A 26,126-nucleotide genomic window follows, 5' to 3' on the forward strand; every position below is an offset into this window, starting at 1 on the left:
AAATCTTCAGCATGATATCAAGGAAATGGGGACGCCCATACATAGATCTTTTTGCCTCCCCTCACAACTGCCAACTTCAGAGATTCTGCACAAGGACTTATCGCAAACAAGCATGGAAAGTGGATGCTCTGTCATTCAGCTGGAACAACCTTACAGTATATGCCTTTCCTCCACTGCCTCTCCTCCCCAAGGTACTCCTCAAGTTCAGACAAGAGAAGCCACAAATTATACCGATTGCCCCGGATTGGCCACACCAACACTGGTACTCAATCCTAAGGAGCTTGTCCCAAGGCCCATCCTGGATATTGCCTCAAATTCCTCATTTACTGACCCAGCAAAACAATCAGATCCTGCGCAGCCAACTCAGAACTCTAAATCTAGCTGCATGGCGGATACTGTAACCATTCAAAATACACCTCTCTGTAAAGCGGTTATGGATGTTATTTTGGAGGCCAGGAGGCCCAGCACCAGAAAATGTTATGCAGAAAAATGGAAGAGATTCTATACTTGGAACCAGGCACAAGGAATTGACACGCTTGTTCCAAATATTCCTCAGATTTTACAATATCTAACTGAGATGCTGGACAAGGCCTACCCTTCTCATCAATTAAGATCCATGCCTCTGCCATTTCAGCTCATTGCAATACAGACCCACCTATTTTTTCATATCCATTGGCTTAGGCAGTTCCTCAGGGGGGCCAAAAACGTAAGACCTCCAAGGAGAACACCAATACCTGCATGGGACCTCAATTTTGTCTTGGAAAAACTCACACTGTTTCCTTTTGAGCCAGCCAATACAGCTGAGATAAAATTCTTATCATGGAAAACAGCTCTGCTCCTTGCAATAACTTCAGCAAGAAGAGTCTCAGAGTTACAGGCATTAATGGCTGTGGAACCTTTTATTATCTTCCATCCGGACAGGGGTTCTCTAAGGACAAACCCAACATTTATGCCTAAGGTAGTGTCCAGTGTGGCTCTTAACCAAACCATTCATTTGCCTACTTTTTACCCAAACCCGCAGAATAAAGGGGAGAGACTTCTGCATTCTTTGGTCATACACAGTTACGCTTCTACTTGGACAAAACTAAAGCTTTCAGAAAGACTGAGCAACTTTTAGTGGCATATGCTGCAGGATCACAAGGAAAGGCTATCTCAAAGCAGACGATTTCAAAATGGATAGGACACTGCATTCGTTTCTGCTATTCACAACATGGCAAATCAGTGCCTAAGGGCATTAGACCACATTCTACCAGGGCAGCAGTCACCTCAGCAGCCTTTCTCAGAGGAGTACCAACCAAGGATATTTTGGAGGCTGCAACTTGGAATTCAGTGCACACTTTTACTAAGCACTACCACTTGCCTCTTTACTCTAAATCCAGAGCAGGCTTTGCCACTGCAGTCTTGCAGGGCCTTATAGCCACTCCTAATTCTATTTAGACCCAGCCGCCCAACCTCCGCTTTGGGATTCAACCCAAGTGTAATGACTGCAACAGTGAAACACGATGAACGTAATACAGTTATGTACCTACCATAAATGTAGATGTTTGAGTGTATTCACTGTTGCAGTCCAGGTTACCCACCCTCCATCCCTATTTCTTTACTGGGACTTATCTGTACTTCTCTATCTATACAACCTATGTGGTGTATTTGCTTGTAGATGAAGGTATTGTTTATTTTAGTGCATGCTTTTATAAGCAATGTTTTTTTAGCCTACCCTTTTGGGGGCACCTGACATCTGGGGCAAGAAAAACTGAAGAAAATGGCGTCTGCTGCATCTTTTATACCCCTGGCGCACTGACGTCAGGGAAGAGGCGACAGCAACCGACGCCAGACCAAGACTTTGGAATTCAGGCCGACTGCGGGTAGCCTGCCAGCAGGATAACCCAAGTGTAATGGCTGCAACAGTGAATACACTCGAACATCTACATTTATGGTAGGTACACAACTGTACTTTCTGCAAGATGTTCCTCATGTTTCACTGTTGCAGTCCTTACATTTGGGTTATCTGCTTGCAGTAGCCCTCAGTCCGCCTGATTAACAGTCTTTGGTCCTGCATCAGTTGCCGTCCCTTCTTCCATGACAACAGGTCGTTAGGGGAATAAAACATGCAGCCGACGCCATTACGTCAGTTTTTCTTGCCCCAGATGTCAGGTGCCCCCCTAATGGGAAGCAGTTAAATCTATAAATACAAAGATATACCTCCAACAAAAAAGCAAATACACCAAAAAGCTTTTGAGCATAGAAATGGAAAGTAGAGGTATAGCCAAAAGAAGTAAGGGGGCTGGAGGGAGGGTAACCAGGACTGCAACAGTGAGTAAACTCGAACATCTACATTTATGGTAAGTATACACAACTGTACTATGTTCTTCATGTTTCACTGTTGCAGTCATTACATTTGGTTAGATTCTCAAAGCTAAGGTTGGGAGGAGGAATTTAAACAGAATTAGGACCAGCTATACAGCCCTGCAAGACTGCAGTGGCAAAGCCAGCTCTGGATTTAGAGAAAATTGGCAAATGATAATGCTTGATGAAAATGTGTAAAGAACTCCAGCTTCTAGGGTGTCCCTGGTAGGGACGCAACTGAGAAAGGTTGTAGAGGTAGATGCAGCCCTGGTTGAATGGGGTCTGATGCCCTGTGGGATAGGTTTTCCATGGTGCTTATAGCAGAAATGACTGCAGTTGCCTATCAATTTTGAAATTATTTGCTTTGAAATAGCTTTCCCCTCTGTACCTGCAGCAAATGCCACCAGCAGTTGTTCAGATTTCCTTTGAGGTTTAGTCCTGTCCAAGTAGAATCTAAGTTGTCTGTTCACGTCTGAGGAGTGCAGTATCCGTTCCCCCTTGTTCTGTGGGTTAGGATAGAAGGTAGGCAAATGAATGGACTGATTAAGAGCCACACTGGATACCACCTTGGGCATGAAGGAGGGACTGGTTCTGAGGGACACCCTCTCCACATGAAAGATGATGAAAGGCGCCACTGCCATAGACAGGAGGTATAGCTAAAGTCCTATGCTGAGGCAGGAGTAAGAAATCCCTAAGCCTCTTTTTTTGAATCAGAAAAATCCTGGCTTTCCCAGTGAAAATGCACCCTTAGAGTATGTAATGTTTCACCAAAAGAAAAATCCTCTGGAGGGGAAGCAGAGGGAATAGAGTTTCTCTGCATCAGAATCCTCATAAGTAGATAAGGGTAAATCCAGATCATCAGAAGAATCAGAAAAATCATAATCCTGGTCAGAAGATTCATAAACAACTTCAGTCATAGGTCTCTAAGAAAGGGGAGGTTTGCTACCCCTGATTAGAGTTATAAGATCTTCAGCCATTCTTATTTGTTTTTTAGGCATAGAGGTCTGAGCATGTGGCCTGCGCGTCAGTTTCTTAGGCATGGTTTAAGGTTTAGGCCTAAATGAAGGAGGAGGTGTCTGTTTAATATGCAAGTCCATAGGCCTGAATACACCCTCAGAAGCCGGAACCAGTGGGTTCCTGGCCATGGCTGAGCTATGGAGCAAGTCAGATGGTAAAAGAGGCATAATTGTAGGGTAGACCTAGACTTGATCACCTGGAGAACAGGAGAGACTGCACCATTTCTTCGGTAAGGGAGTGACCCCCCCCCCCCTTTTCTTGAGGGTTCTCCGTCCTGTTACCCATCCACAGTCCAATTTCCTCCCAATTCATAGGGTGCTGGGGAGACTATTGGAATACTCTAACCTCTTGCTTTAAAAGGTCTTTTCTGTAGACCCCCCTGAGTCTTTGCTTGGTCATTTTCATCGTTGGTGGTGGTGGTTGCCCTTTGAGATCCCATAATCTCCAGACCCTATCTTGGTGTTGGGTGTAGTGACTGAATGGGATACTGTAGATTAATCTTTTCAGCTTCTCATGAGATCACAACCTTTTTCATTTCCTGCTATTAAGCAGAGCAAAAAACGTTGTCCCCCCCCCCCCCCACCTTTTATTGTGTTGGAGCCCATGTCTTTTAGCTAATTCTGTATGTTATTGTAGAGTTCAGGGGATACAGTTGATTCTGTTTTCAGGGTCCACTGGTAGCCGTTAAGCAGTTTTATGAGCTCTGGGATATTCCACTCTTTTTAGGGTGATAAGTAGCATCTTCTGTGTGCCTGGCTAAGGTTCCGTGTTTAATCAGACACCACCATTGTTCTGGTTAGGTTTGCTGAGAGGGGTCTGGAGCTTTTAGAAGCCTTTTGCTTAGGTTTTACCCAGATGCATTTCTCCATGTAGTTGGAGGGAGGTGGCTTGCAGTAACAGTTGCTCTTCTCCAGGTGTCTGGTTTGTTCCTTTGGCCTGTTACAAAGACATCGTTTCCAGTTCGGATTTCCAGATATTCACGTTCTGTTGTTTTCTGGTTGTGCGAAGAATTGATTCCCTCTGCTCACAGCATAAGTAATCCCCTCGGATGGGCTGCTTTGTGTCCCATTGTGGAAATCTTGCCCTTTAGGTACTTAAACTTCATATTTAGTAGGTCTGTGGATCTGCTGCTGGGCTTCTTGTCCTGGTGTTGCAAAAGCTAATTTGTAAAGATAATTTTGCTTCCTAGTGGCTGTACTTCCTGCAAGGATTTAATTGATATGAGTTCATAGAGGAAGTGCTTTCCTCAGTTTTCCTCCACTTTCTAACTTGTCCTGAGGAAGTGGTCTTCAGAGTTTGTTGTTCTTGTACTTCCCTACTGGGGGCAGAAACTGGGGACAAAGAGCAAGCCCCTCATTCCTGGAAGTTGTGCGGCCATCTTGATGACCGTAATCCTCCTAATGCAGCTATGCTGTGGGTTAGATGAGCTGAAGTTTCCTTCTGGTTCTGGATAGACTGAGCACATGCAGTTACCATTCACTAGTTGGAGGGTACGTAGTGATGCTTAGCCTTCCTTGCTTATTCTGTTATAGGCCTCTTGCTGTTTTCACTGTGACTTATTTCTGTGCATTCAGCTCAGTCATGGCACCTATCAAGGAGGATCCTCAGTGTTTCCTACTGTATCTGTTCTTTGCAGAGGAACCTTGATGCAGCAGTATAATCTCACTTTTCATTCCTCTGTGGATGGGGTGATCCATTCAGTTTGCTAGGCTGAAGAATTTCGCTTAGTCACACAATACATACTAGTATATCCCAGTGGGATGTGAAATATTCATTGTTCATGGTTTGTAGGATGGCTGTGGATAGGTGGAGAACATGCATACACAGAATGAACACCCTTATGAAACTGAAACATGACCTTACAGTGTGCCTTGTCATGGGCATGCATCTGTCACCAAGGACTTCTGGAAATAATTATTAATAAGGTGGATAAATTCAGCCACAGGACCCATAAACGAGTGTGGTCTTCACAGATCAGCTAATACTGTAAAGTGTATATTTACTTATTGTCAGTACTTCTCAGAAGTCTTCTTTCATGGGGATTTCTGATGAAAGTTTTTCTGAACGTGATTTCTTTTAAACTTTGCTCTACAGACATCCCTGTTTATGTTGGCTATGTTGTATGCCTATACATTTGCAGGATTGAAGCTAGTTGATAGTAATGTGGTCTTCAACCAAAAGAGTTAATTTCTTAACATTTTGTGGGGTGTGTTTTTAATTTGCCAGTTTTGAGACTCTTATCTCGTAAAAAAACTACTGTTGCTCATTTCTGCTCCCAAAGGTAAGGTAGGATGTCCTTCTATTCAGTGTTGCAGTATTCTTTACATATGGGTTGTATTCTGCCTATTGACCTGACATCCAGCCTGTATTACAAAAACTTAGAGCCACTGCCTGTATGTGAGACATCGCACAAAGGCACAGACAATGTCAGTCATAAAAGGGATGTCTGCATATACAATGCTCAACTTTTCCGCTGCCATTCGGAAAGGTTGATAGGTTGACTTGTACGTTCGGTCTGCTGTTCGATACTGTTGATGCAGTCTTCCAGCTTCAGATAAGTACCCCAAAGGGGATTAAAATGTATTGCTGCTGCGTTTTGTTTTTGTTAATGTCATCTAAAAAGGGCAAGTATAGGTGTGGAAGGCAAATTCCACATAAAGACAGCCACGAGCTTTGCTTGTTTTTTTTTTTTAGGGCCTAATCACAATCACCGGGCCTACTCTATCTGTCAGGCCTTGGTTCCTAAAACATTGCGTAGGCATCTGTTGGCCTTGGCATCCGGCTCAAACGATTTGGGGGAACCATGGCTCGTTATTACAGAAGACTCTGGGACCATTCCATCTTCTTTGTCTGCAGGGGCATCAGAGGTTAGGTATACTTGCACTATTTCTCCCCAACAGGAGAAACATGTTAAAAAGAAACAAAAAAATAGACATGCCCCTGCTCTTCCTACCCCCACGTCAGACTGGGAGTTTTTTCATGGGGTCTCATTAAGGCTCTGATGGCTGTGAGGTCTATGGGTCCTGGCTTCTCCTATAGCAGGCCTGGTCTTCTCCTCTTCGCCTGTCCTACCATTGGGGTCCCAGGGGCCTTTTTCAGGGCAGCCTGGGGAATTCCATATTCATGACACTGATTCTGGGGAGTCTTCCTCAGATGAGGACTTCTTAGCACATTCCACCCAGATTTTTTCTCCACTGGAGTATGCTTCCCAGGAGGAAGAGTCCAGTGGGGGTGTCTCTCCCAGTGAAGAGCTTTCTTTTGGGGAAACTGTTAATAAAATGAGGGAATACTTTAAGTAGGTTCCTCTCAAATCTCAGAAGAACAAAAGAGATATTTTGAATTACTCCAGCTTGGACACCGCTGGTCCTTCAGCAGTTCCACTAGTTCTGCCCGCCTTGTTAGATGCCTTTAAGGCAGCATCTAAGACCCCTAACTCACAGGCCCCTGCACCTAAAAGACCTGATTGCTTTCATAGTTTCTTTTTAAATGCTCCCCAGCTCATCCAGCTGTGGTTCCCAGTACTTCAGATAAATCTTCACGTCTGTCTCCCTCAACCAAACTGCTTCCTTCTGATAAGGAAAGTAACATTTTGGAAAGATTGGGTAAGAAGGTCTATGCCTCTTCCACTTTAGCTATTAGGGCTTTAAATTATCAAACATACATGTGTAGATATGCTTTGACCTTGCTTACTCAGGCTACCCAGGGTCTTTCTCCAATGCCTGACTCAAGAGACTAAATGTTTGGACCTGTCTCTTTTGTCAGACTCCTCCCTGTTAGCCAGACACTATATCAAGTGTAGTTACTATGCAGTTGAGGCCTTTTCTAGAGCAGCAGCTTCTACAGCTGTTCTCAGAAGGCATTATTGGTTACATCTCCAGGCATTCCCTGATTATATTAAGGCAAAATTGCTTGATGCTCCTCTTGATAATTCTTCCCTTTTTGGCATAGCAGCTGCAGAATTGTTTAAATCTGTGCAGAAAAAAGGCAAAAAGCTTCAGGATTTGAAACACCTGCTTGTTTTGCCAGTTCCAAAATTTCATAGGAATGTCCCAGCCAAAGACATCTTTTGTCAGGGAGACTGCTCGCTCCTCCACTTCTGGAACTAGGTCTTGTAAGTCTTCCAGGAGACTCCCACGGGGTGAGGCTGTTACTTCTGCTGCTGCCCCTTCTCAGCAGCCCTTTCAGCTTAGACAAAGTTACCTGTGACTCTCTGCTCCCTCTTTCAAGTCAATAACCCCTTGTCTCTTTGCCTCTTTTTTCCTTTCTGCTGGATGGAAATCACTCAGGACTCCTGGGTGATTTCAATTATCCAAAATGGCTATTTTATGACTTGGGAGACCCTTCATCCTTTCAGGGAATACATCAACTCCCCTCCAGTTAACTTCACCCATTTCCCCTCTATACTTGCTCAACTTTCTCATCAAGGCATCGTCCAGTCTGTCCCTCCAACCCAAATGGGGAGGCGAGTCTACTACATGACATTTCTAGTTCCAAGGAAGGATGGCCCTTGAAGGCCTCTTACATCTTTCCCTATTAAACACTTTCCTGGTGGTGCCTTCTCTCAGAATGTTATCCCTGCCTACTCTTTTTCTCCTGGTCCCACCTCAAGTCTTCTTAGCTTCTTTGGATCTCTAGGATGCTTACCTGCATATCCCTATTCATCCCCACTTCAGGAAGTTTTTGCGTTTCTCGGTGGGTTCCTTGCATTTTCAGTTTACTGCCTTGCCCTTTGGCCTTTCTACAGCTCCAAGGGTATTTACAAAGTGCCAGGCCCCAGCTATTGCTTACCCATACCTGGACGATCTGCTGTTTTTAGCCATCAGTCCAGAAGTGTTAACACAGCATCTGAACATAGCCATTCCTTTTCTGCAGGCCCTAGGTTTCTCAATAAATTTCAAAAAATCAGCCCTTTCACCAAGTCAAAATCTAATATTCCTGGGGTGCAGACTCCGCACAGACTTGATGGGTTTTTCTTCCTGTGGAAAAGGTAACTTATCTAAGGACCTTCATGGAGACCCTTCTGCCTCTTCCTTCCATTATGGCCAGAGTTTTTGAGATTGCTGGGGTTTATGGCCTATACTATATCCCCACGTTGCCCTTTGCAAAACTACACATGAGAAAGTTCCAGTGGTTCTTAAAGGCAGTCAATACTGGCTACTCAATACAAAGTGACTCTACATGCTGTGTACCTCCTTTCGGCTCAGAACCTGGTGGCAGATGCATTAAGCAGATCTGTGACACAGTCTCATGAGTGGATGCTTCACAAGGGATGTGTTCTTGGATTTAGTTCACTGGTGGGGTACTCCAGAAATTAACCCTTTTGCCTCCCCTATGAACATATAACTTCCTCGCTTTTTTTTAAGGGTCCCTCACCCTCGTGTGGAAAGTGGACTCTCTATCATTCTCATGGAAGGGGATGTTTCTCTATGCATTCCCCCTTCCCCTTAATTCAAAAAGTCCTTTTGAAAATTCTACAGGAAAAACCCAAAATCTTGCTAGTGACCTAAACAGCACTGGTTCCCTCTTTTGCAGTTAGCCAAGGGTCATCATTACAAGTTACCTCACCGGATGGACCTGCTTACTCAGGACAAGGGATCAGTGATTCACCCCCATGTGTCAACCGTACAGCTGACCTCGTGGGTGATCCTCTTTTTATCTCTTGCAGGCGCCTATTCTCTAAGGGCATGCTACAGATTTTGCAGGAGGCTAGGAAACCCAATACTAGAAAATCTTACATTTCCAAGTGGAAGAGATTTTCCATTTAGTACCAGAAAAGGAAAAGAGGATCCCTTTAGTGTGGACATTCCCTTAGTACTTTCTTACCTATGTGAGTTGCTCAACAGTGGTCTTTCCCATTCCTTATTTAAAGTCCATTGTTCTACTCTGTCTGCGTGTTTGCCTTTAACTCCCCCCTTAGCTTCTAGATTAGAAGTTAAGCTTTTTCTTAAAGGTTTCCTACACTTAAACCCGCCTAGGAAACCAGTCCCTCCTCCTTGGGATCTTAACTGTGTGTCTGAAAAACTTACTCAGGCCCCTTTTGAACCAGCAGTTCTGCCGCTCTTAAGGTCTGCACATGGAAAACTGTGCTTCTGGTAGCCTTAACTTCTGCTAGAAGAGTCTCTGAGATTCGAGCATTGATGGCTTTCCTCCCTTTCTTAGTTTTTCATTGAGACGGTATCACTGAGAACTAATCCTAGCTTCATGCCCAAAGTGGTGAATGAGTTGTCTCTTAATCAGTCCTCCAATTGCCTACTTTTTTCCCTTCCCCACAATCCTCCAGTGAAAGGATTTTGCAGACCTTGGATGTTCATAGACAGCTCGGATATCTAGACAAAATGAGGCCCAATAGGAGATCTGACCAACTTCTTTTTATCCCAGGACTCTGGGTTTACCTGTATCCAAACAAACTATTTCCATATGGATTTCTAAGACTACTGTGTTTTATTATGAATTCCATGGAAGTCCTTCTAGGCTTCTGTTAAGGCCCATTCCAGTAGATCAGTGGCATCCTCAGGTGCCTTCTTTAAAGGTCTAGATGCTCATTCCTTCGTGGAAGCTGCCTCTTGGTTATCTTTTCATACTTTTACCTAGCATTAGAAATTGGACACTGTTTCCCAGGCCCTGGCAGGTTTTGCAAGGGCAATTCTACGTGGATTCCTGCAGGGTGCTTCCACTTTCATTCCCTGCTCTATCATCCTTCCTCGGTTCCCTTTCAGCTTTTGCACAATCCCATATGTAAAGAATACTGCAACATTAAATAGTAGGACATAGAATAGTTCTATAAAATCTTACCATAACCAAAGATGTCCTTCTCTTCTATGTTACAGTATTCTATCCCTCTCACCTTCCTCCCTACAACTTGCTCTTTCCTAGGATGATCTCCTTAGGCTTCTTTTGGATTCCTTTCCTTCTGGGGCTTTCTTTTTTGAGGATTGTATGTGCAGACATCCCTTTTATGGCGGACATTGTCTGTGCCTTTGTGCGATGTATCACATACGGGCAGTGGCTCTAAGCATTTGTATATAGGCCGAACGTCAGGTCAATGGGCGAAATGCAACCCATATGTAAAGAATACTGCAGCATAGAAGCGAAGGACATCTATGGTTATGGTAAGATTTTATACAGCTATTCTTTCATTGCCTTTAAAATTATTTGTGATTTTATATATAATGTTGCCGTGTTATGAGTCTTATCCCTAAACATATGGAGCAAAAAAAGATAGTAGCTGCCAAAATGTGAGCTTCATTTAATTTGCCATTTTTGCTGAACTTTGTTTCCATCATTTAGACTACAGTCTGTCAGTCCATTCATTTCACTAAATACCTCCCATACATGATTGTTATGGGTTAGTTATAAATCAGTAATGCTGATGAGTTTGACCACAAATACTGAAAATTGCAATGAGCTTTAATTTAGTTTTCCAAAACCACCTTGTGTAGTGTTTAACATTTTGACCAGCAATTATATGTGTCGATAGCCTCTTATGAAAATGATGATGAATATTCATCAGCAGCATCTTCCTTTCCCATTGTTTTTATTTTGTGCAATTTTCACACTGTTTGCAATATTTTTTAATTTCATGTTCTATAATATTAACAGCCAGCACTCACAGATGCTTTTTTGTTTAAATTTTAGTTTAATAAACAGCCGAATGCTAGCACCCCTGTTTCAGAAGCACCAGCACCTCAGTGGAAGAGACATAGCAGATCAAGATCATTTAGTGGCCTCATTAAGGTTAGTTGAAGATAATTTAACTTTGTCATATGCTGCATTTAAAGGTTCCTCTCCTACCCACTCCTCCTGGTGGTGGGTGGGGGGAATTTGGTGCCACTGTTAAAAATTTGTAGATTCACTTTGGTTTGCTTTAAAAGCTAGTCATGCAAATGTGTTACCACAGAAGAACTTAAAATTAGGTTTGTATAGACCTTCCTCTCCTGTGAAATGAGTCTGGCATGTCCACACCGCCTTACTGACATGCTGAAGGAAATGCATTCGCTGAAAGCCTGGAGAAAAAATAATAGCATCGCAGTTTACTGTAATCACAGACAGTTCACTAACTGTATACGCTTGATAAAGCTACTGTGATCATTTTTGTAGCGTTTTATTTTTCTTTTATTAAATTTTCTATAAATTCCTAATGCATGCAGAGAAACAAGTAACTATTTTCAGGAACTGTCTACGGTGGGGATACAGTAAGGGCTTCTCAAGCTGCATAGATACAAAGGCATATCACCTTTGGAACATGTAGTACCTGCATTTGGGTGAGGTGAAACATGCCCTCCAGTGACTGCCATTTCTTTCTAACTTTTGTTGGTAATTTCTCTTCCTGGCAGCCAGCATCACTTCATAGGAAAAAGAGCCAGTGCTTAATACCCAAATCTTTAATTTTCAAGCGGGTTGTGAAGTCACCAAGTTTCCAGCCATTATAGTCATAAGTACTGCCTATTTTGCCTGGGGCAGGGCACAGCATCTATTACTGCCATAACTGTCATTATTTAGATTGCTACAAGAAAACCAGTGATGCTTTAGGCCTCCCTGCCACCTATCATATGGCCACAGTGGAGTGCATTGAAGCTACTAGTGTAAGACCTTTGCAGATGGGGTCCACTGAAAGAGACAGAACTTAAGGTAAGTGATCTGGAGAACAAGCCTAAAACTACCTAGACCATCTTTCAGGGGCCCCTCTACAGTGGGTTGACCGAGTCCTCTTCTCCTGGAAGCCTGTCTGCAGCTGATTTTCTTGATGTCATACTCCCACACTCGGGTCACATGCCTCTTTCATTCGAGTATCTGTGCAGTATATAAGGAGCACATTTAGTTCCAAGTTACTCACCTCTTTCTGTGCACTTGCACAGTTCAGAACTAATTTTTCTGCCTCTGTAGTTTTTGCATAAGGTGCGAGCCCCATCAGGGTCTTGACAGATGTCTCCAATACACATCCAAGCAGTGTATGCCACTTCCATGCCAGTCGATAAATGACTGCCTTACCTGCAGGTTGCATCTCAAGGGGTATTAACTGTCAAATAGGCTGAATGGGGTCATATCAGGTAAGCGTTTTAAGCCACTTTTTTTGGGGGGGGGGTAAACATCCCCTGTCCAGTTTCTTTTGATTTGAATTTTTTTTTTTTTTTTATACACTTTAGTCTGTGAAGTTTCAAGTACTGGTTGAATATTTTAATATTCTAATATAGAAGCAAAACAATGTGGCAGTAGATGTCAGAAAATGGAAGATTTCTGTCTGTGGAAGTATAGAGAAGAGAAATTTTGCCAGCCTTACTAAGAGCATTTTGATCTGCAAACTACCTGAACTCCTAACATCTGTGCCTTTAAAAGAACCAAAACCTACCAAGTGGCTCTGTTTTATGGTAATTTGCTGTAAGACTTAAACTTTTCATCATCCACATTGCCTCAGTGCCACAAAGAACCCACACTAGCAGCTTTCCAGAGCTTAGAATCCAATCCTTAGATAATGGGACTGGCTAAGCCTCTGCCATCAGGGGAAGCCTAACCCTGTCACACACAGTCAGTTATTCAGTCTTTACTGCCAGCTAATAGGACTCATAACAGCTGAATCTCCTCAGCAGCCTGCACTGGTGGATTACTGCAACCAGACTCACAGAAGATCCTTTGGGAGCTTCCATTCCTCTTTATTATATACTTCTGATTTTTTTGTTTTATTTAAAGAAATATATTTGTGTGTTAACCATCTTAATATTTTTGCCATTTACTACTGCTGTTTATTCCTCTAAAAATTCTAACTTACTGCTGTGTTTGCATGCTCAATAATGTGTTTAAGCAGATATGGGGCTTTTTGGGAATGTTCTTTGAATTGTACTGGTAAACCGAAGTTCTGTAGTGTCAATTGAACACTAGGCCTCTTGTTTCAATTTGTTTTATTTGGAAATTCCTATAGGAAAATGATACATTTTTCACTTTTTTCATCATTTAGGATATTTGCTACTGGTTTAACATTGCTGTTTTTATCGTTAAGCCATGATTTTACCACAAATTACTTTAGTTGCATCTTTGGAGATTTATTCATTTCTGACAAGGGAATATATAATTAAATGCTTATGTATGCTGTTTGAAAATGTATCCATTTGATTTAAGGACTATATCTGATTTTTGTCACTATACGAACTGGTGAATTTTACTTGGTATTATGACTGTGGGTGATGTGGCTTTCTACACTGTGCACATAGTAGACCAAGGCTTAGCAAAATTTTAACTTTCTGCTATACTTTGTGCAGTTTAGCCCTATTTGCTATGTGGGGACATAGTTTTTATGTTCTGTTATAGGTGTCCTTAGTCGGCTATTAATAGTGTCAGTGTATTATTCTGGCTGGTGTTTTCCCTTTACTTGATGGATCTTAATATGTTGCCACTCTGTAACCCTCAAATGCAATCCATTTGCACCTAAAAAGAAAAAAAGTCAGCAAAAACATTCCTAAGCCTATGGTATGTGAATCTGGTATTGCCTTAAGCTGGACCACAGACCACTTACCTTTTCTCACTTACCCTCTGGTGTGAGCCCATGCCCTGTATAGTATAGGAGTCAGACACAACCTCCAATGCTGTAATTTATTTATTTATTTGACATTTGTTTACCGGGGTAGTCTGACTGGGTTACATAACCCATTTTCAGCAGAGGCCCGGGGAGAAAAGCTTCACATATAAAACTTTATTACACATATTATACACAGCTCCACATTTATAACTTTGCTACACATATTATACACAGATCCACATTTATAACTTTGTTACACATATTATACACAGCTCCACATTTATAACTTTGTTACACATATTGTACAATAGGTTACATATATAGGAATACTGTAATGGATGAATTATAGGCAGGTACTTACAGTTGCTTTTGTAGTAATAGTAGACTATTTGCAGTTTACATTCATACACAAGTTGAAATAAGCGTCTTAGGATAAATAGTATTTGCTTAGAATGTGTTTGAGTATCATGACACAGATTGGAGTGGGTCAATTAAAATATTAGCCTTCTGGCAAATGAGTAAAATGCTAGAGACAGAATGGTGCATAGTTTCCAAAGTTTAAAGTGATATTATATTGGATTAGGAGGGAGATGTTAGTCTATTAAGAGGAGGTGCTGCGGTAGCGTTGTCGCCTCACAGTTAGACATTGCCCATTCGATTCTCAGAGCGTCTTCTGTGTGGCGACATGCGTGAATGGGCATTCCTTCGTTGAAGGTTGTGCGTTAGGCCCGGCAAGCCATCACGTAAGACTCTACTGCCAATCATTAGCGGACCGGAGTACCGCTGTGGCGACCCCTAACCGTGAAAAGCCGAAAAACAGAAATTAAAGTCTGGAGTAGGGCATATGCATAACCACGATTTGTTTAGATGTTCTTTTGGAGAAGCTTTAAAGTGAGTTAGGCTAGGATTTGGCCTACTATTAGGTGGGAGGGTGTTCCATAACTTGGAGATAGAGTATGAGTAAAGTGCTTTTCCTTGGTTTCTGGAAGGTTTGTAGGTTTCGAGAAGGCTTTTGTCTTCAGATCTGAGTGTTGTGTTTGGTTTGTAATGTTGGATTAGATTAACTAGGGCAGGACAGGCGATGGGCTTGTAGAATAGTGTTTGGATTGTAGTTAGGTGTGTATAAGTAAGCTGGTTTGCTAGTTCCAGCCAGTTTAGTTCTTTCAGTGGTACACAGTGATGTGTACGGTAGTTAGTTTCTTGTAAACTTTGCTACTTTGTTGTAGCAGTGTTCCATTTTGGTCTTGGTGGAGTTTTGCAGATTTGTTAATATACAGGAACCATAGAATAGGGAGGGGAGCAGGAAGGTTTTAGCCGTGATGGTCTTAGTGGAAGTGGTAAGAAATTGTCTGCTTCTGTAGAGTCCTAGTTTTATGTGTCTTCTTGATGTTGGTTATGAAGGTCAAAGTTGAGTTTATCAATAATAACATCTAGGAGTTTAGTTTCTTGTACATTTTCTATTATGGTTTTGTTAGCTGTGAGAATATTAAATTGGTCTGAGCTGAGGGTGGTATTTTAGGGGTGAAAGACTATAATTTTGTTTTTTTGGGGGGGGGGTTTAGAAAGAGTTGGGACTTTGTTAGCTGTGATTCAGGTGCTGTGAATGATTGTTGGGTTTTGATTTGCAGTTCTGGGAGAGTACGAGGGGTGCAGATTAAGGGTGAGTCATCTGCATTACTGAATTAATGTTCCTGGGGAAGAGGAGGTGTATAGATTATTGGTGAGTATGTTAAATAGTAGGGGTTCCAAGATGGAACCTTGGGGGGACTCCTGTAGGGTTTTGTAGGTAGGGGACAGAGTTGGTTAGATCATTTGACTGTTTGCTTCCGATCATGTAGGTAGCTTTGGAAGTGCTGAAATGTGGTTGTCGAGCATCTTGTGTTGGATAGTGTGTCTAGCAGTAAAGTGTGTTAAACTGTGTCGAAGGCTTTTGATAGGTTCAGGAATACTGTAGATATTATGTATTCTTTGTCCCTGGCCTTAACTGTGTTTGTGAAGGATACTAGTGCAGTGAATGTGCTATGATCTGGCCTGAAGCCATGCTGAGTTTGAGTGAGACAGTTGATGTGAAGTTGTCCTGTCTCATCTTCATTCTATACTGATGGGTTCAGAACCGATCCTTGATTCCGACTCGGCCGCTTAGTAAAGCTCGAGATCTGAAACTAGCTCGTGGCTCCATCCCTATCCCATGATGCTGCAGTGCTTTCCCCAGATTGGATCTACGACTAGCTCGGGGTTAAGTAGAAATTTTTTTCTCCTAAAAACTGATTATAGCTAAAAATTTTTGGCCTTTTCCATAGTTAGAAGTGTGCTTAGTATCTTTAGGTATTATTAAAATAGTTGTTTGCTTATTACATAGAGTGCGTATATTCAGGCCGCTGTGTTAGGCCTTTATTTTTATAAACTGTTAGGCTGTGTTGACAGTCCTTTAGTTTATATTATTTGAAATTGTACTCTTGCAAAATACTTGTTACTTACATATTTTGCATGTGTTTCCTTCAGGCCTTCGTGTTTAGGCCTTTGTTTGGATAGATAGCCGTTGGTTCTTTAATAGTATTTTTTGTGTTTTTTGAAGGTCGTTTAACTCCTATATCCCTACTCCCGGTTATTGGACTGCAGTGCGTTAATTATAGAACGGTTAGTTTAGTATATTTATATATACTTATTCTTATACACATTTAAATTTGGGTTCCATATCTAGCTTCTAGTTACCAACAATCTTATGGTTACTTGAAGCGTTGAGTGTGTGTGTGAAAATTTGATTTATTTTAAGGCTTGTTTGTAAGAAAGCCTTCCTTTCTGTTGACTCCTGTTTAAGTTAGAGGATGTCTTTAGTGCATGTGTGTGTGTAATTGTTAGCAATGTCAAAGCAAAAAGAGGTGAAGCCATCTGGCTTCAAGAAATGTCCCAAATGTTCCCAAAAAATGTCCATCACGGCTGGACATACAGACTGCATTTATTGTTTAGGAGCACTCCATCTGCAAAAAACATGCTCTAATATGTCATTCCTTTAGCTCTAGGGTCTTACAAGAGCGTAAGAACAAGTTGATTTTGAGAGGTTTAGTTAAATCCTCCTTTGAGGAAGCTTTGGACAGGGATCAAAGTTCACCCAAACCTTATGCAAAGAGGTAGTCGTCTCCTTTTGCATCGTTGGAGCAATCGACAAAACAGCCCAGAATGTCTCTGACATTCTCAAAAAAATCTGATGAAGACAGACTGGCCATTTTGGTTCCATGCGTGTCAGAACTGATTGTCTTTACAGTCCGGAGCTGCTCACCTGCTTTGGAGCCGGTCTCCTCTGCTCCAGTCAGTAGCATCAGCTCCATCTTCCAGATCTTCCAGGAGCTTATTGGAATTTGCTGTGGATCGTGTGGTGCAGAGATTACTGCAGACACCAGCACTTGCTAAATTGCTGTCGGCACCGACTCAGGTTGGTTCAGGGCCAACAGTGCCCATCCCTGTATCTTCTGTTTCTCCTTCTTTGACTCAAGTTCAAGTTTCGGAGCCAGAAGGCTTGGCACCGACAGTGATGAAACTGACAGAACTGAGATCTTCTGAAGATTCTTCAGTTCCGATCGCTCTGAATACCTCGGAGCCCTCTGAGGTATCTAGGAGCTGACACTCACCAGATGGGTCCCGGGGGGACAGTCGGACCAGAGTCTCTTTCGGCTCCGACTCTGCCCTTTGGGGTATTGGCTCGAGTGAGCTCAGCTCCTACCTTGGCTTCGGAGCCAACCCCCATGCTACTGGTTAAATCATCAGATTCTTCGGAACCTGGGATTGTCACGGGCCATGGGGGGGGGGGGTCTTTTGCAGCCATGAGGAGAGCTTTGTCCCCACGGACATCATCTATAATGTCGGAACCAAGCATTCTATCCCAGAAAGCACCGGTATCTGCCTCTGCACAGGCAACTACCCAACAGCGTAGAGACCCTGAGCCTTAGAAAACCCGATTGGGTGAGACCCTTTCTTCCAAAACCTCTCCGGAATGCCCCACCGAAGAGGTTCCCCGGAAGAAAACATGCAAGAGGAAGCATATAGACTCCCCGGATGAGTCTTTTACATCGGACATGGACCTCGAGGAGTCAGAAGGATCCCCATGGGTCACCCTCTGAAGATGTATCCTTTGCTGACATCTTGGAAATCCTTAGAGAGGTGGCTGGAAGCCCATTACCCCTTCTGATGAGGACTCCATGTATCTTAAAGCTTTTGTCTCGACCTTCAGTCACCTGGGTGTTTCCACCTTTCGATGAACTGATGGAATTAGTATCTTGAAAGGTGTAGGATTCTCTAGATGTAGTGGAGCGTGTCCCTTGGAGGCCGAACAAATTTATCACCGCGCCAGATGACAAAACCTTCTTAACTAAAGGAGTTCCTATAGATGCCATGGTGGTGGCAGCGGCCACTAAGAAGGAATTATCTGAGACTTCTACATCTGTCCATCCCCCGAATAAGGAGTTGAGGACCATGGACAGATACGGAAAGTGCATTTTTTCCACAACGGCCTTCACCCTTAGGTCCCTGAACTACCTCACACATTTTACGAGACTTCAGAGAGCTCTTCTGAAAGAGCTAGGAGATACTCTACAGGGTATAATAGCTGCGGGGGTAGCAGACAAGGTATCTTCACAACTTGCCACCCTAAATTCAGTGGTCAACTCGTCCATGAGGCTCATATCTTATGCAGCCGATGGAGCAAGCAGGTCAGCGGGTTCTGGAATTGTACTTAGGAGACCTTCCTGGATGCGCTTGTGTAATTTTGGGAGCCTTTCAAGTCATCCTTTGTCAACACCCCTATTTGATGGCTCGTCCTTGTTCGGGCCTAAAGTAAGAGAAACACTTACCCGATGTGAGCAAGAAGGAAAGAATCTCGCTGTCGTAGGAGTCTTGTTTTTCCACACCTTCTAGGCCCTATCCCAAGGGTCAAAAGGCAAAAAAATGTGGTTCCGGAAATCCCAGAGGGCCTTTCGGGGCACACAGGGTGATTCTTCTTCCAGGGGCAGAGGAGGAGGTAATAATGGAAGACGCCCACATGGCAGAGGGGGTCCGCAGAATCAGGGTGACCGCAGTTCTTACTTCGGCAAACCCTTGCAGCGCTCCTGAAAGAAGGCCCATCTGTCTGCCTCTGGAGGCAGTCGGGGGTCATATGTCTTTGTATCCACAAGCCTGGCTAAGCATAACAACAGACAAATGGGTACAAAGCATTATATCCAGATGATGCTCAATCCTCTTTTCAATGCCACCCTTACAAACTCAAAAAATCCTGAACGGTCCACACAGTCACAGGGAACAAGCAACTATAGAGGTTCAAAATTTGCTAGAAAAATGAGCCATTCAATCAGTCCCCGCAGACCAGATAGGATCTGGAACTTACTCAAGATTCATTTTGGTTCCAAAGAAAAAAGGGGACTATTGACCCATATTGGATCTCAGCAGACTGAGCAAATCAGTAAAGAAATCAAAGTTCCGGATGTTCAAGTTGTAGTCAATACTTCCCTTTTTAGGGAAAGACAACTGAATGTGCTCGATAGACCTCCAGGATGTGTACTGCCACATCAAAATGGCCAGGCCATCCAGGAGGTACCTGTGCTTTCAGCTGGGAGCCAGTCATTACCAATTTCGAGCTCTGCCCTTTGGTCTCACTACAGCCCCAGGAGTGTTCACCAAATGCATGACAGTAGTCACACTCACCTGAGGTGTCAGGGATTCCGGGTGTTTCCATATTTTGACCACTGGCTCCTAACCACCACCACCAAGCACCTACTTATTCAAACGAGGGTCAATACCTTGGGACTATGTGCCCAACCTGGCACTTCAGTGAATTATGAAAAATCTGCCTTATTGCCATCACAGCATATCAGCCTTATAGGCACAGAAATAAACACAACAAACATGATGGTCAGGTTGCCTCCAGAAAAGGTCCAAACTCTTCATCTCCAGATTCAGGACCTCCTCTTCAAGTCCAAAGTACAAGCAAAAACAGTCCTAAAAGTATTGGGCACTACAGCAGCAATAATAGTGATTCCCCTAGCGAGATTACACATGACAATCCTCCAATGGATGACGTTCAATCAAAGGTCCATACAAAAGCTACCCATGTCCCATTTGATAACTCTAATGGAAACCAGCAAGAAAGATCTTCGTTGGTGGCTTCATTCAGATCAAGTAACGATGGGCCGACCCATTGTTCCCCTGTTCCGTTGGCTACAGTGACCAAGGACTCTTCCCAGATAGGGTGGGGGGCATTATCAGGGAAGAACAGCCCAAGGCACTTGGCAAGACCACGAGGCTCATTTGCTCATCATTGTACTAGAGATGAGAGTAGTGCTCATGGCGTTGCAAGAATTCCAGGACCCTGTTCCGATTGGTACAATTGCAATACAAACAGACAATATGTCAGTAGTATGGTACATAAACAAACAAGGAGGAACCAGATCTTACCCACTCTGTCGAGAGGCCCTAAGAGTATGACAGTGGGTGATGTCCTCCCAGCGTTTTCTGATAGCAACGCACATCCCGGGGAAATCCGAAGTGATAGCGGACAAACTAAGCAGAGCCATTCTGATGCCACATGAGTGGTCTCTGAAAAAAGAAGTAGCGGAAAGGATATTCCGCAGATGGCCTCAGCCTAGCTGCAACCTATTCGCCATAGCCACAAATGCAAAATGCAACAGCTACTTTGCCTTGATCCCTCCTCCAAGGGAGTCCCCGAGGGATGCACTTGTACATGATTGGCTCCTGGCACTTTTATACATTTTCACCCTTTCCTCTAATACCCAAAGTTATTCAGAAAGCCAGCAATCTGGGAAAGACCTTAATTCTAATCGCCGCATTATGGCCTCGTCAAGTATGGTTCCCCTTCCTGAAGCTTCATCTCCTGGAAGAACCATGGATTCTGCACCCAGTGCCAGACCTTCTGACACACCCGTCGGGGAATTACCATCCATCTCTTTACTCTCTAACATTGACAGCATAGCTGCTCCAATTCCCAATATAGCAGGCTACACAACTTTACTCCAGAGGTTCGCCACATACTAACTTCTTCTCATAAAATCTCTACGAGGAAACTGTACCACAGGAAATGGAAAAGATTCTCAATCTGGACTTCACAGCACTCCATTGACCCCTATTTCAACACCCTTAGCTTTTATTCTAGAGTTCTTAGCTAAGCTTTTTAATGAGGGAGCTGTTGCAGCAACGATAGGGTCCAGCTGGCAGCAATATCCAATTTTCATACTGGGAACAAAGGTGTTAACATCATGTCTCATAAACTCTAAAGCTTTCCTGAGAGGAACAAATTTGCTAAGACCACCAATACGACCACTCTTGCCACCGTGGAATCTTTATTTTATCCTTTCTCGCATAATCCTATTGCCCTTTGAACCAGCATCATCTTGCGACCTAAAATTTCTGTCTTGGAAAACACTTTTGCTGGTAGCAATCACATCAGCAAAAAGAGTTTCAGAATTACAAGCTTTAACAACCAAACCTCCATATATGTTTTTCTACCCAAGGTAGGTTCGGAGTTCAATCTGAATCAGTCAATAGACTTACCAGTATTCTTCCTTAAATATGGCAATCAGGCAGAATATATGCTGCATCAACTTGATGTTCACAGGCAGTTACATTTCTATTTGCATAGAACAAAAGCACATAGGAAATCGGACCAACTTTTTGTCTCTTTCTGAAAACAAAAAAGGTTTAGCAGTAAAAAAGGCAACTTTATCCAGATGGTTGTCAGACTGCATTTCATTTATCAGTCAGCAGACAAACAGTTGCCAAATAAAGCAAGGGCGCATTCCACCAGATCCACCTCAACTTCTCAGGCCTTTAAAGCAAGATTGCTGATGCATACCATTTGTGCAGCAGCAACATGGGCAAGACCTCACACCTTTATCACTCATTACAAAGTAGACTTGGCCTCCAGGCACAGAGCCTCCTTTGAGTCCACTGTACTGAAGAATATCCTCCCGTGAGCCACCCAAGAAAGATGGTGCTAGGGACACTGTCCCATCAGATTAGAATGAAGATGAGACCGGCACAACTTCACATAAAGAAGTTATGTACTCATCATAACATTCCATGAGAGTTGTCCATATCATCTACACTCTTACGTCCCACCCTCCAACCCCTGTCCTTTTAGCTTCTGGATGACCAAGGAAGTCTCTTGTGTTCAGTGTAGACCTTGCTCCTTGTCCAGATTTGTAAAATTGATATATATGTATATCTGTATGCAGTTAAGAGTAGAATGTAAATTTACCAACAAACAAGATCTGAGGAAAGCAATGCAGCATCATGTGATAGGGATGGAGCCACAAGCTAGTTTCAGATCTTGAGCTTTACCAAGCGGCCGAGTCGGAACCGAGGATCGGTTCCAAACCCATCAGTATAGAATGAAGATGGTATGGACAACTCACATGGAACATTATGGTGAGTACATAACTTTTTTGGAGTAGTTATTTCATTAATTGTTGGTGAATACACCTTTCCAGAATTTTCGATAATGAGGATATAATTAGTATTGGGTGGAAGTTAGATATTTCCATGGAGTGTCCTCCTTTATGAATTGGCGTTGTGTGACATTTCCATATTGTAGGGATTGTACCTTTTGAGAGTGATCTGTTTATCAGGATGCTGACTGGATACGCAACCGAGTCAGCTGCAAGTTTTAGGTGTTGGGGTGGGAGGTTGTCATCTGATAATGGAGCAGGGTTGCAGCTTTTTTTATTATAGAGGTGGGTATGGGCTGAAAAGAGAAAATAATGTAGGATTATTTTGTTGGTTATTGGCATAGTTATGTGCTTGGTTTGCTCTAGGTGGTGTAGTTATTCTGATTAGTGTGTAGCTTTGGGTGGGGGGTGTCCTGAGTAAGTTTTGGAGGTGACTAGGTCTGATATGGATTTTATGAAGTATTTGTTGAATTCCTCTATTTGTGCTGGGGGGTGGGGCATTGGGCATTGGGTGAAGAGGCATGATCCTTGTTAATTCCAGAGTTGAGGAGGGCAGTTAGAGTGCCAGAACATTTGGGGGTTGCTTGTGTTGTAGCTGGAGGTTCGAGTAGTAGATTTCCTTACATTTATCCACGTGTTTGCTAACTTTGTTGCGCAGTGTTTTAAAGGCTTGGAAATTTTCTTGGGTTCGGTTATGTTTCCATTTATCCTATGCTGTTTCTGTTTGCTTCATAAGATCAGTGCAGTTAGTGGTTGCCATGTTTTTTTTTGTTTGTTTTCTTTATTCGTTTTGTTCATACAGGGCGGCCACGGTGGTGCAGCGGTTAACGTTGCTACCTCATAGCAAGAGGTTCTCTGGTTCGATTCTCGGCTAGGGTGCCGTCTGTGCGGAGTCTGCATGTCCTCCCTGTGGTCGCGTAGGTTTCCTTCGGGTGCTCCGGTTTCCTCCCACATCCCAAAGACATGCAGTAGGTGGATTGGACACACTAATTTGGCACTAGGTGTGAGTGTGTGTATGTGTGTGCCTTCTGTGGAAGGTTGGGCGCCGGGCAGGCAACTCGACACTGTAAAACTCCACTGCCAATCATGAGCGGACAGGTGATCCGCTGTGACGACCCCTAACTGGGAAAAGCCGAAAGAAGAAGAATAATTCTTTTTGTTCATACAGGGGTGCCGCTATCAATTATTTTCAGGAAAGTGGTATTGAAGTGTTATACGTCATCACTGAGGGGTAGGATTTTTTAAGGTGTCCAATTAATACTTCAGCAAACACTCAACAATTTAATATTAAGTCTAGTAGTATTTCCAACTGTTTTTATGGAGTGTTTGTTAGTAAGGTGGGTAGTGGCTCTGATGGCAAAAGCTGGAAGATGGTCTCTTAGTGATACTGAGCTTGTACCTGAGGAGGAGAAATTGGAGGGGTGAGATACAAGAATCCAGTCTAAGATGGAGTGGCTAATAAAGTCTTTGTTGAACCTTGTTGGGGTGGTGATTAGTTGTTTGAAACCGTACAGGTTAATACTTGTGGTGTGGGAGTTTGCAGTGATGGTGTGCCAATTTATATACCTGGTTTAGGTACAGGAGAACCAAACCATTTTGGTGCATCAGAGTTCCTTGGTAAGAGACACACTTGCCAGACAGAACTTATCTGCAGATATTTTGTCTTCTTCTTTAGTTATGGCAAGCAGTCGGGTTATTGCCATGTACGGGGCTGATGTGATTTCCTTAGATAAGAGTGTTTTATAGTCATCTAATATTGAAGACTATTCTCCTATTAAGAATGACTGTTGGACTACTTTCTCTAGAGATCAATCTAGCACCATATATTTTAAAGTTGGGACTTCAATGCAGACAGTAATGAACACTCTTGAGTCTGTCCAGTCTGATTCTTCAGAAGTTGAACAGGTTCAAAAACATCAGCAAGTGCTTAGCCTTCCACAGATGTTAGCCAAGTTTAGAGATGTATTTGACTGTAAGCAATCTGGAGCTGGACCAAAGACTGGTGGAGTTTATGATCATATCAAAGATGAGATTCCACATTTTTGACTGTTTCTCCTGGTCTCTGGTCTTTGATTTAATTACAGCATTCAGTCTTCTTGGGTACACACCTGCCATCAATTAAAGAGACTCTGATTAACCCCAAATAAAGTTCAGCTGTCGTAGTAGGATTTTCCTGACATTTACTCAGTTGCCTGCTACAGCAAAAGCCATGGTTAGAAGAGAGCTTACAAAGCATCAAAGGGATCTCATTAATGAAAGATCAGTCAGGAAAAGCATTGGATATACCATGGAACACAGTGAAGACGGTCATCAAAAAGTGGAGAAAATATGGGACAACAGTGATGTTGCAAAGAACTGGATGTCCCTCCAAAATTTATGAAAAGACAAGATGAAAACTGGTCAAGGAGGCTTCCAAAAGACCTACAGCAACACTGAAGGAGCTGCAGGAATTTCTGGCAAGTACTGGTTGAGTACTACAAGTGACAGCAGTCTCCCATATTCTCCAAATGTCTGGACTATGGTGTAGGGTTGCAAGACGGAAGCTTTTTTTGCACAGAAAAACAGCCAGGCCTGGCTAAAATCTGCAAAACAATACATGTGAAGTTCTATCGCGCCATTTATTCTTTACTGATGGGTTCAGAGCCGATCCATCGGCTCCGACATGACCGTTTGCAAAGCTCAAGGTTTACCAGTAGCTTGAGACCAAGCCCCTTATCCCATGATGCACTGCTGGAATTCCCTCAGATCTAGTTTGCCACGGCACGGATCTCAGTGGTTCCAGTTCGCTCAAGCCTTTTTTGAACAAAAAATCGCTTTTTCGTAAGTTACTCCATAACTTTTTCAGTCTCTTAGCTAGATTAGTCTTATAATAGTTACTGTAGTTTTTCTATATTGGACCTTTACCCTTGGTGCCTTTGCTATTTAGTATAGTTGTAGTGGCCTTGTGTTTGGCCTAGTTACTTAGAGTGTGTGTATCTATTTTTATAGTTATTGCATTAATAGTAGATATTAGAGTGTGGTTTTATATATATATATATATATATATATATGTGTGTGTGTGTGTATATATATATATATATATATATGTGTGTGTGTGTGTGTATATATATATATATATATATATATATACATATATATATATATATATATATATATATATATATATATATATATATATATATATATATATATATATATATATATGTATGTATGTATATTTAGCTAGTGTTGGCCCCTTTTCTCCGGGCCATTGTTTAGAGTGTGTGTTATATTTTAGGCGTGTTAACTTGAGCCTAAGTGTAGTTTGTGATATAACTTTTAGGCTGTATTTAGGCTTGTGTGATTTGTTATAGTGTTAAGCCTAAAGGTTGTTCTAGCAAGATGCCTGAGGATAAGGAAAAACACCCAAAGTATGGATTCAAGAAATGTCCAGACTGCGGGCAAAAGATGTCTCTGACCGATGGGCACGTTCAGTGCGTTTATTGTTTAGGTGCTGTGCATTTGCAGGAGTCCTGCAGTATCTGCCACTCCTTTTCCTCGAGGGTTTTATTAGAGAGGAAAAGGAAGCTTGTTGATCGAGGCTTGCTGAAGCATCCTTTTGCCGAAGCTTTGACTGACCAGGATGGGGCCTGCAAGTCCCTCCAAATCTTCCAAGTCTTCAGGAGACTCCAAGGTTTCTAAAAAGAAAATGGAGGAACCCAGGACATCGGCTCCTCAGCCTTCGGAGCCGAGTGTCTTCTCCTTTCGGAGCCGACCCATAGTTCTGGAGCCGGTCTCTGATAGACCTGCATCTCCAGTCCTTCATTCGG

At 42.8% G+C, this 26,126-nt stretch overlaps 1 protein-coding gene across 1 annotated transcript in view; it reads left to right on the forward strand.

Annotated features, from left to right (window-relative positions):
- Positions 1-26,126, forward strand: part of ARHGAP19 (Rho GTPase activating protein 19) — a gene marked incomplete in the record, with an annotated part of 961,985 nt that overhangs the window by 623,404 nt on the left and 312,455 nt on the right. The window contains 1 exon segment of the mRNA XM_044056243.1: positions 10,996-11,094. Coding sequence (XP_043912178.1) covers positions 10,996-11,094 — 99 coding nt within the window.

Source organism: Protopterus annectens, chromosome 14.part0 (assembly GCF_019279795.1).
Source record: "Protopterus annectens isolate FY-2018-M chromosome 14.part0, PAN1.0, whole genome shotgun sequence".
Classification (NCBI taxonomy): domain Eukaryota; kingdom Metazoa; phylum Chordata; order Ceratodontiformes; family Protopteridae; genus Protopterus; species Protopterus annectens.